Raw genomic sequence first — 11,715 nt, 5'->3', positions numbered from 1 at the left:
TATTTTTTTAAAAAGCCCTCCGTAAAGCTAGAAAATCCTAATATTCATCATTGATTGAAGAAAATAAGAACAACACCAGGTTTCTCTTCTGAACTGTAGCTTTGTTGAGCCAATCATTCCTTTAATGTTAACTAGTAATGACTTCATTAACTTCTTACTTTAATTACAAAGGTTATTAATTTAGACTCTCTAATTGATGTTTCTGAGTTAACTTCAGTAATTTCAGTAAAATGTACCTTTTTGACCTCATTCCTACAAAACTGTTCAAAGAACTTCTGCCATTAATTAATGCTTCAAGCTTAAATATGATCAACCTGTCTCTCTTAGTGTGCTACACAACGCAGGCCTTCGAGCTGGCAGCAGTTAAACAATTACTTAAAAAGCCATCACTTTAGACCATTAGAGCAAACTATATGTATTAAGGCTACTGCACTGCATTGGTTTAAATCACACCTCCCAATAATAGACTCCAAGTTGTTCATGTAAAGGGAGAGTCATCTTCACATAGGAAGGTTAATCCATGCTAGGACCAGTTCTGTTTACATTATACATGCTTCCTTAGGCAGTATCATCAGAAGGCATAGCATTTCACTGCTATGCAGATGAACCCAACTTCTATCAACGAAGACAGGTAACACTTAGCAATTAGTTAAACTGCAGGAATGTCTTAAAGACATGAATGACCTCTAAATTCCTGCTTTAGAGGTAATCTAGGTCTGAGGTTATTGTACTCGGCCCTGAAAATCTTAGAAATATGGTATCTAACCAGATTCTTCCTCTGGATGGCATTACCTTGGCCTCCAGTACCACTGTGGAACCACGGAAATGAGAACAGTGGGTTTTAGTGCATGAGGCACAGATAGACAGAGGACCGACGGGGGGAGAGTATGAGGTGTGGTATTGCTCCTGAAATTCAGAATAATTATCACCACTTAAACAAGGCTTACCACAAACAAATAGAAAGACATATAGATATAGTGATTCTGTGCATTTATTTCAGTTACTGTTTTCGTGCATTTTGATGGAGGAGCAGCCTCCTTCCACTTTGATAGAAATGACACTTGCACAGCACTAATGCTCACACACATCACACAGTTTTAACACCCCCACACGCCTGTCCGTAGGTTTTTAACCTAATTGTCATATTTCTGTAAATGTCATGTCTAATCTGTTGCTTGCTGCTTTAACAAACACATATCAGATTACTATTACATTATAAGACAACGAAACACTAAATGTATAAAGGCTAATTTATACTATTGAGCCCGGCGCCGTCCTCTGTCAATACAGAATGTTCCATACGAACAGAAAAAAGGCGCTAAACATGTTTTTAAAACTTGAAGCACTTATTTCTTAAATCCAGACGCAGAGACAGCGCTACATGTGTCAGTTTCTGAGAGCCATGATGCAAGTTAGGCTTCATACATTAGTGTTTCATTTCCACTTTTAGTGATGGTAAAAAGGCAAATCAACTCACCTCAAGATTAATTTCAGTTCAAAAGTCCATTCAGTCATAACCCACAGTACAGCAGAACCCTGACGTACGAAATGAATTCGTTCCCGAGGGTCTTTCGTAATCGAAGATTTTCGTAGGTCGAAGCACCCATCGCGCCTTTTGAGTGAACGACAGGCTATAGGCTAATTGCTAACTGCAACAACAATACGTCGTAGAAAAGTAGTAAAGATATTGACCGTATGCTCTTTAATTTTATATGGAAAAACCGTACGCATTATATTAGAAAAACTGTTGTGATGAATAAGTACGAATCAGGTGGGCTTAACGTCTTAGACTTTTCTACTTTAAACAACACTTTCAAAATTAATCGGGCTAAACATTTTCTTAAAACCCTACCTCTATCTGGAACTTTATACCATATCATATTTTCTCTCGTTTTGGTGGCTTTACTTTTATTTTAAATTGTAATTACAATGTTGAGAAACTCCCTGTAAAGCTTTCATCCTTCCATAAGCAGGTCCTCTTAGCGTGGACCCTCATTTATAAACACAACTTCTCACCTCACAAATACCTCATCTGGAACAACAGAGATATTTTATAGAAAAATAAATCACTTTTCCTGGAAACTTGGCTCCAAAATGGGATCCTATTGATGGCTCAGCTGGTTAATAAAGAGGGACAACTACTTACTTACAACGACTTTATTGCACTATATAATTTTCCAATCAATGTTCAGGAATTCTCAATGGTGCTTGGTGGCACACCCTCAGGGACTTTAATGTTATATAAAAACACTGACAGCTCGATCTCTACCTCAGTCACTCTCCCTGATCCAGCTGAGTCACCAATAGGAAAAATCTGCTTTTCACAGGAACTTGGTAACAGCAATAAGAGAATACGTAGTTTATTCCAAGAAGATATCGTCTCTCTCCCATATATAACATCTTATTGGAACCGATTTGTTCCAGATATCAAGTGGAAGACAGTCTGGATGGTCCCCCATAAATATTTGATTGTAAATAAGGTGAAAGAAGTCTCTTTTAAAATTCTACATAAATGTTATCCAGCCAGTCACTACATGGTCAAATTTAAAAGGGACATAAATACTAATTGTACTTTCTGTGGGGATCATCCAGAAACTGTGACACATCTTTTTTGGTGCTGTTCTTTTACACAGAGATTCTGGAAGAATTTAGCAGCTTTGTTATTGTCCATATTTTAAGGGAGTTTTCTTTACGATGGGAAAATGTTTTATTCTGTTTCTTTAAGTTCCCCAAGAAGTATGAGAAATGTTTTTTTATGATAAATTTCTTAATACTTTTAGCTGAATTTTTTATCCATAAATGTAAGTTTACTAACAAAACACCATATTTCTGTCATTATTTTAAGGATGTGAAAATGTACATACAATCAATATCAGACTCCACCAACAAAAAGCCTCTCAAAACAATATATGTATGTGAATTTTTGCGTGTATTCTTATAATTGTTACCTTTTTCTTTTCCCCTGGCTTTGTGTGTACATGTTCTGTTGTTTTGTATACTTCATCTGTTCGTATGTTGTATACTCATTGTTTGTTAAATAAAGTTTATTAAAAAACAAAAACAAAAAAACAACAACAATACGTGGTTCAAGTGGAACAGCGAAGCGCAAGTACGAAAGCCAAGAGGTTGTCACATGATTCGGAAGGCATTGTAGGCATTCTGGGCTCAGCCAATCAGAGCCAGCGGATTTCGTTACGCGGGTATTTTGCTGTAACACGGGCAGAAATATTGCCGTTCAGTGCCTTCGTAACGTGAATTTTTCGTTAAATGGGGTATTTGTAAGTCGGGGTTCCACTGTATTTACTTCAGTAACATACCCTCTATGCTCCTCCTTTCTAAACAACTGTAGCGTGCTGACACCGACACGCTGCAGCGGGCACTTTCATTCAGTGAAGGCCGTGGTCCAAAAACTGTAAGAACAGTTATTAAAAAACACATACTGAAGGTCAAGCTGATCTTAACACTGATGTACAATTTATCTGTGAATTCATCCGATTTCCTCAACAGAATGTTCCACCCTCAAAACCTCACCTTAATGTACTTTATCACCTTCATCAACCGCGCACGCACACACCCTCCAATCACACGCGCCCATATTTTGCTCCATTGCTGTTTATTTCACACCTCAAACATTTAGTAAACAGTTAAGCAAATACAAGTAAACAGCAATAAATTACAGGTAGTAATAAAATAAACTACTAACTCTTTTACGCTGCGTCCGCACCTACACGGGTGATTTTGAACACGCAGCTGTTTCGTCCACGTAAACGGCGTTTCGAATTAAAACTGAGATTTTTTAAAACTCCTTTTTTGCGTTTCCGTGTGGACGAGGAATACAGAGTTGGTCACGCAGCGTCAAAGGTATGCGCCTTTATTCACGTCACGCTGTGGCCACGTTATTGTTTACATGAGATGAACTGCAGAATGATAGAGACGAAATACTGTTAATCTGACTGTCTGCAGGTTTTACACACAGTTACTGTCCCTCTGTTTACAAAGGCAGAGGCGTCACGCTGTCATTATTTTATGTGTTGTTGTTGTTTCCTGTGTAATAATGTTCAACATTGTTATCAATACATTTTTCAAAAAATGCCTCTCTGTGCAAAATGGGTTCAAAAACATAAACAGCTGTGGGATCCTGTTTGTCTGTGATTTGAACAGCGGAAACCAACCCTGCAGGGAGACCTACCTCTGCACCTGTGCAGGTGAAGCCAAAGGGAAGATTTGCTTCACCATATTTTCTAGTCTTTGTCTTAGAATGAAGTTGGTTTGGAAACATATTCAGCGACGCTTCATCTCCTGCTTTGCGTTTGTGTGGGCGCCACACTTTGGGAAGGTCGGGCTTAGAGCAACCATCTAGATAAAAGAATCTTATTTATTTCATCAAATCTAATGTTACATGTTTAAGGACACAACTTTCACCGCCTTACTGTCCTGATGTTTAGTTCTGTAGTCAACTAAAAAACTGCAATAAATCAATTTGTAGGAAATCAATCAATCAAATTCCTGTTTCTGGGTCTGTAGTGACAGTACATTTTCTACATCATCAAAGATCACACAATTCTTGTCTGATTGTCACTGTCTCACACTCCCAGCATTCAGATGAATCCACTGCAGACCATATCTGCTGGGGCATTCAAGGCTGACATCAAATCAGCTTCCACCTTGTGTCTGGGCGCTGGGTCGGCTCTGGTTCACCATCAAGACAGACTTAGAATGAAGTGCCTTCAGTCACGCTGATGTAATCCTTGAAGTCAGATGGGACACTGAGCATAGAGCAGACCTGCACAGCAGCAACAAAAAAGCAGTGAAGAAAATATGGAAAACACTGAATCAGGTGACACTGTAGCCTCATCTGCTATACACACAGAGGGAAACGAGGAGACAGCTGAGAAACTACACCAGAGGTATCTTTAATTAACCAAGAACTGTGCTGCACAGTAGGGCTGCTCAATTTATCGAATTTTAATCACGATTACGATCTGGGCTTTCAACGATCATTAAAAATGACGGAGCCGATTATTAGCCCCTCCCTCATTTATCCGCGACACTTTAAAGGCCGGTCCATGAAAATATTGTCGGGCATAAACCGTCCGTGGCGCAAAAAAGGTTGGAGACCGCTGATTAAGAGGACCCGAGGGAAGCTCTGAAAGCTAAGCAGGAGTTATTTGGAGAGGAGAGTGACTGCCGTTGGTTGAAAAGAGAGTTTAAAAAAAAAAAAAAACTTCAGTGGTGTTGCACACTATTTTATATTATTTTTTAAAGTCATTGTTAACCCTTTAAAGCCGGTCAGAGCAGCACGCTCCGTGTTGTGTAACTATTTTTAAATCCCTGTAGAACCTGAACCGTGTAAGCTAGCACAATAATTTGTTTTGCATATGAAACCGGAGGAGTTGTACTTACATCTGATGCCATCAGCTTGTCCTCGGTCACGGTTTCCTTCCACATATAGCTTTGCAAAAACTGCATAAAAAGCTCTTGCAGGAACAAAAACATAATATTCCAGAAACACGCTTTGCCGATCCGATCAGCTGTTCGTAACACTTCCCACAGTGAAACAGACGTCAGCGCGAACGATCGCATGTCCGCCATTTCCTGCCCTAAACCGGAAGTGACGTCACTTTCGCAGAAAATGTAGTTTTTTACTTGTAGGCCTTAAGAGCCTATACTGGTGTTTTTATAAGTCATGTCTGACTTTAGTTCAGTTCAGTTCAGTTCATTTTTATTTCAAACATTTCAAACATGTGCCTTCACAATCATTACAAAATATCATTCCATTATTTGTTTGAAAAGGAGTAGGCTGAAGTATTTACTTATTTGTCCCTACCCCCTCAAGTTTTACCTCTCATTCATTGAAATTTTTTTTGTCTTAAATTAAACAAACAACATATGAAACATATAAACACTTTATGCTTTTCTGAATAGTTGCTGGGATGCTGAGAAGTCGAATTGCACTGCTGGAAATACCGTATTTTCACGACCATAAGGCGCACTTAAAAGTCTTAGATTTTCTTCAAAAAGTGCGGCGCGCCCTATAGCGCGGTGCGCCCTATGTGTTGTAAGGCGGATGTAGTAGAGAACACCATGAGAACGTTAAAGGGTGAAGTGTGGGCGTTGATCGTATATACCGGGACAATCGCACATACCTGTATAAAAGGACAGGTATGTGCATTATGTGGAACATCGTTGTTTTAACAACCCTGAAAATGGCAAAGAGACACGCTTACGAAGCACAGTTTAAACTGAAGGCCATCAGCTACGCGGAGGAACATGGAAATCGAGCAGTGGCGAGAGAATTTAAGATTAACGAATCGATGGTTCGCAAATGGAGGAAGCTGGAAAACAAGCTCCGGCAGGTCAAGAAAACGCAGCTGAGTTTCCGCGGACATAAGGCGAGGTGGCCCGAGTTGGAGGAAAGACTCGAGCGGTGGATCATCGAGCAAAGAGCAAGCGGGAGAAGCGTTTCGACGGTCACCATTCGGCTAAAAGCAGTTTCACTAGCTGAAGAGATGAACATTGAACATTTCCAAGGAGGTCCGTCTTGGTGCTTTCGTTTTATGACACGGTGCCATTTTTCCATCCGGACCAGCACTACGGTAGCGCAGCAACTTCCAGCGGATTATAAGGAAAAGCTGGCCATCTTCCGCTCCTACTGCAGCAAACACATCGCCGACAAACACATCCAGCCCAGCCACATCACAAACATGGACGAGGTCCCGCTCACTTTTGACATCCCGGTGAGTCACACTGTGGAGAAGAAGGGGACCAGCACGGTAGCGATACGCACAACGGGGCACGAAAAGTCTTCTTTCACTGTTGTGCTTGGCTGCCATGCTAATGGACAGAAACTGCCGCCTATGGTGATTTTAAAGCGAAAGACTTTGCCTAAAGAGAAGTTTCCAGCAGGAATCATCATTAAGGCAAATGAAAAGGGCTGGATGGATGAGGAAATGATGAAAGACTGGCTGAGGGAGGTGTATGTAAGGAGACCAGGTGGTTTTTTCCACGCATCACCATCGCTCTTAATCTGTGACTCTATGCGTGCCCATCTCACAGCCGATGTGAAAAAACTAGTGAATCAAATGAACTGTGAGCTTGCTGTCATTCCGGGAGGCCTGACAAAGGAACTCCAACCGCTGGGCATCGGTGTGAACCGCCCGTTCAAAGTAAGGCTGCGAGCGGCCTGGGAGCGATGGATGACCGATGGAGACCACAGTTTCACCAAGAGTGGAAGGCAACGCCGGGCGAGTTACGCCACAATTTGCCAATGGATTGTAGATGCTTGGGCTAACATGTCTGCTGGCACTGTTGTTCGAGCTTTCGCAAAAGTCGGCATCATTTCCGAGGCACGGCACGGAAAGTGACTCTGACGGTGAAGACAGTGAACCTGGCATGTTTGATGGAGATTTAGCGCAGCTGTTCAATTCAGGCACAGAGGATGAGGACTTCGATGGGTTTGATTGATGATAAAAATGTGAGTACCAAACTTCGTTTTGCTCCTGCTTTATTTTTAAATACGCACACTTGTATGCTTGTGTGTTGTTGATGATGACGATTACTGGTAATAAAAATGTGAGTAAGGTACCGAACTCAGGTTTGCTCCCGCTTTATTTTTAAATACGCATACGGTACTTGTATGCGCCTATAATCCAGTGCGCCTTATGTGTGTGTTAAATACAGTAATGGCACACATAACTGAGACTGCGCCTTTTAGTACAGTGCGTCTTATGGTCGTGAAAATACGGTAGTTTATTTTGATGCTGTTTACTTTGCAAATTTGCATCATAGGATTGTTTTTTGTTTTTCCTGCAGTATATAAAAATAAATAAAACTATGAAGGCACTCAAAATAAATTTCCTGTTGTTGTAAACTATTTTTTGCAACTTTTTTGTATTTAAAGTTTTGAGGGATAAACCTCTTAAATTTCTCCAAGTAGAAATATATGTAAACAAAACCAAAAACGATTTTCAATTTTTTTGTAGTTTATTGCACTTTTTTTGCAATTAATAATAATAATAATAATAATAATAATAATGGATTGGATTGATATAGCGCTTTTCAAGGCACCCAAAGCGCTTTACAATACCACTATTCATTCACTCTCACATTCACACACTGGTGGGGGCAGCTACAGTCGTAGCCACAGCTGCCCTGGGGCAGACTGACAGAAGCGAGGCTGCCATGTCGCGCCATCGGCCCCTCTGGCCAACACCAGTAGGCGGTAGGTGAAGTGTCTTGCCCAAGGACACAACGACCAGGACAGAGAGCCCGGGGATCGAACCGGCGACCTTCCGGTTACAGATACGCGTCCCAACCCCCTGAGCCACGGTCGCCCCAATGTATGTAGTTACTATGGACTTAATGCATACATATTATTAAAATATGGGCTATATCAGTTGTATAGCAACTTGAAATGCTCCCACAAATGGCACTACAACATGTAAAAAAGTAATATAAGCTCTGGTGGACTTGGTTCTATAGTAGGTCGTAAGGGTTAAATAAATATCGTCAAATAATCGAGATCTCAATTTCAGTGAAAATAATCGTGATTATCATTTTTGCCATAATCGAGCAGCCCTACTGCACAGTGCAACTGCTCAGCAAACTGCAGCTAGCCAGGCTAGCTAGCAAGCCCAATAGCTAGCTGATTCAAAAAAAAAAGAAGAAAAAAACCTATTTTTTTGTCCAAATAGAGAAAAACCAAAATCTCAGACTCAAGGCTTTAAAACGATCATCCACAAACCAGTGAGTGACAGTAGCAAAGTCTGATTTCATATCATGTCACTGGCTCCACAAAAACCTTCATTCCGCTCCGATTAAAACAAGAAATCAAGTACCTGTCTGAACTTAGCTCGAAGCTTGCCCATGTCATCCTGTAGCTTCGGAGAGTGCGGATCATCAAGAGGAGAGCTTTGGATCATTCCAAGGAGGGCGTCCAGTGCTTTCACACGCTTTCTGATGGCACACAAGTTGGATTGACATAGCTGTAACAATTCCACACACTGCAGCTAAGAGTGATGACCAGGTGAAACAAATAACTTCTTTCCTAAGGAGTGGAGCAGTAAATGCTTAAAATAAATACAAAACGCAGTTTGTAAATGATGATTACATTTCATAAAAAGAACACGAGTCAAACATGGTGTTGGTAGTGTGGCAGGCTGGGGCTGCTTTAGGACCTGGATAAAAATCGAGGCCTGAACTCTGTTCTCTACCAGAAACTCCTAAAGGACAATGCCAAATAATGCCAAACACAGCAGCAAGTCCACCACTGAACGGTTTTGGAGTGGCCTAGTCAAAATGTGACTTAAATCAGATTAAGATGCTTTGTCACGACTTTAAACAGGCTGTTCATTCTACAGTTCTACAAAGATTAGGCTGAAACTCCTTCACAGCAACGTGCCAGACTCACTGCCAGTTATACCGCAAACGATTCATTGCAAACTGGCAAAACCTACTTTTAAGCTTAGGAGGAATCGTTTTGTCACATCGGGCCATGTAGGTTTGGATTTGTCCTGTAAAAAATGCATTTTGTATTTTCTAGGGATATTTGAGTCTAGCGTTGACATTTGCCACACTGCCTCCGGAGCATTAAAAAGAGCACTAACACTCACAGCAGCATCAGAGAGAAACAATGCGAACTATCTCCTGTAACTACACCTGCTCAACAGAGCCCGATACACGGATCCTGAACAGGTTTCAGTCCACTCTGTAACTAGCACTTCATCACGGTGCTGTGTTATTCGGGATTAACATGGCGATCACAGAGTTTCACAGACGCAGAGCGCCTGTACTAGCTGAGCTGTGGCGATGAACAGCAGCACGGGAACGGCTGGAGGATCGTGTTTAAGGCGGTCCTACCTTGATTTGCCATCTATGTTGTTTTGGAGGACACATTTCCACGTGATTGCAAAGCCGTAATAGAAGGACATCTGTCAGAGACAACAGACAGTAAACCTCTCTGAGCACCCGGAGGTTCACGTTGAATCACGCAGTTAAGGGTCCTGTCCTCACCTCGCAGGACAGCCGGGCCCCGTGATTAGCTCCGTGTCTGCGGCCGTCCTGAAGCCCTCGGCGGGTCCCCCTCTTAAAACCTTCCCGGTAGCCTTCATCTCGGAACCTGTGAAACAACGAAACTGAGCTTCAGACTGCTACAGGAAGCAGCATCTATTCACTAAACCCACCTTTCTTCTGCAAACACAATGCTACCAAACAGGTCATCGTCCATTCTCACGTCGGCCATTGCTCCAACTTCCGGCTAACTCGCCGGAAATTGTTATCTGACTGAACTCTGAACCCGGCGGCAGTGCCACCCCCAGGGTAGGAGGGAAAGTGTTCTCAGACGGTATGAGTTTCTTTGATTTTATTTTTTGCTTTGACAAACGCATAGAAACCAATGAAGCAGTTTCTCAGCAGCCTGTTTGAGCTCTTTTCAAAGTTTCAGCTCCCACAAAAGAGCCAAATCTTAAAGCTCCCAAACGGCTGTTTTAGTATAATTCGGTGCTTGTAATTTAGCCTAATTTAGCAAAGATGAATGTTTTGTGTGTTGGTGAGTAACTTTAAGTGTTTTCATAAAAGTTGTTCATTTACTACTGCTGGGGAGAACTTACATGGGGTTCAAGTCCTGTAATAAAGTTTGAATTCTTTTGTCTTTCACAATAGAAAATGACTAACAGTCCTCTCACCCAGCTCCTAATCAGCATGAATCTGTAGCATCCCCGGTATAAAAGATGGTCTCTAAAGCCGATGGTTCACAATCCTTTTATGAAACAGCTTTGTACGTGAACACACCGTGAGAGCTACAACATATACAGAATAAAAAATACCATTAGTAAATAGAAAAGAGCATGTTACCTTTAACCTTTTGCCTTATTTATTAATCATAAATGAATAATTTGTACGTTAAATTAATGCACCTTTACATTGAGTGCTATTACCATGTATATTTATTAAACCCTTCTAACACTAAGCCAGTACCGACCTTTTCTATACCATGAAATCAGAATCAGAATCAGAATACTTTATTGATCCCTGGGGGAAATTATTTTTTGTTACAGTGCTCCATTTTAAACCAACATTAAGACAAGACAGACAATACACTAACTAAGAATAGTACAATATATACATATATATACATACATACATACATAAGTCACTCATAAATAAATAGTTGGAAAAGAAACATGTGTAGTTGTAGCAGCAAACAGTGTGTTAAGTAAGGATTAAGTATGTTAAGTGTGTTAAGGATCATTTATTCAGTATTTAGCCTCCATTTTTAGAATTATTTCTTAGTCATTTTTATCAGTGTGGTTTTAATCCTGTCCATTTCCAATGCTGCAGGTTCTGTCGGTCAAGTGCACAGTTTGCATAATGGGTGTACACTCTTGCAAGTAATGTAAGCAATATAATTTTTCTTTACATCTTTCTTTATTTAGTATTGTGTTTTAGTTTGCCGTGTACTTTGTTGTGCCCACTAATGGAATACTTGAGGTTTTAAACTAGGTTTTAATAAATTGGCAGTTAGGGAACCTCACCAACGGCTTTGGCCTGTTAACTAAGCTTCTGTGCTATTTCCTGTTTTACTCCTGTTACAGAAACAAAGACACTCTTAATTAGACCACGTGAATCTCATCTCTGTTGGACTGGCCATTAACAGCAGGAATAAAGCAGGAGGCTTGAGACATAGATGAGGTGCAGATCAACCAGGTGTTTATTCCT

General features: G+C 40.9%; 1 protein-coding gene across 1 annotated transcript; it reads right to left on the bottom strand.

The window, feature by feature from the left end:
• Positions 1-3,522: 3,522 nt before the first annotated feature.
• On the bottom strand, positions 3,523-10,248 carry lto1 (LTO1 maturation factor of ABCE1). The gene is made up of 5 exons (XM_085358977.1): positions 10,182-10,248; positions 10,012-10,117; positions 9,859-9,929; positions 8,838-8,955; positions 3,523-4,783 (listed from the first exon to the last, which is right to left on the bottom strand). The coding sequence occupies exons 1-5, from the start codon at positions 10,238-10,240 to the stop codon at positions 4,712-4,714; spliced, it is 426 nt and encodes a 141-aa protein (XP_085215103.1). The 5' UTR covers positions 10,241-10,248; the 3' UTR covers positions 3,523-4,711.
• Positions 10,249-11,715: the final 1,467 nt, after the last annotated feature.

The sequence above is a fragment of the Diplotaxodon limnothrissa genome, linkage group LG1 (assembly GCF_057381915.1).
Source record: "Diplotaxodon limnothrissa isolate DT_005_m linkage group LG1, D_limnothrissa_male_GT1.1, whole genome shotgun sequence".
NCBI lineage: Eukaryota > Metazoa > Chordata > Actinopteri > Cichliformes > Cichlidae > Diplotaxodon > Diplotaxodon limnothrissa.
Note: the sequence above shows the minus strand (reverse complement) of the source record. Positions and strands in the feature narration are given on the sequence as shown.

Bases quoted from the DNA above. Each gene is read 5' to 3' on its own strand.
- lto1 (XM_085358977.1), bottom strand. From the start codon at position 10,240: ATGGCCGACGTGAGAATGGACGATGACCTGTTTGGTAGCATTGTGTTT. The intron at 10,118-10,181 runs GTGGGTTTAGTG...GTTGTTTCACAG, and splicing joins ATTGTGTTTGCAGAAGAAAG to GTTCCGAGATGAAGGCTACC. The intron at 4,784-8,837 runs GTACTTGATTTC...GCTGCTGTGCAG, and splicing joins TTCGAGCTAAGTTCAGACAG to GTCTGCTCTATGCTCAGTGT.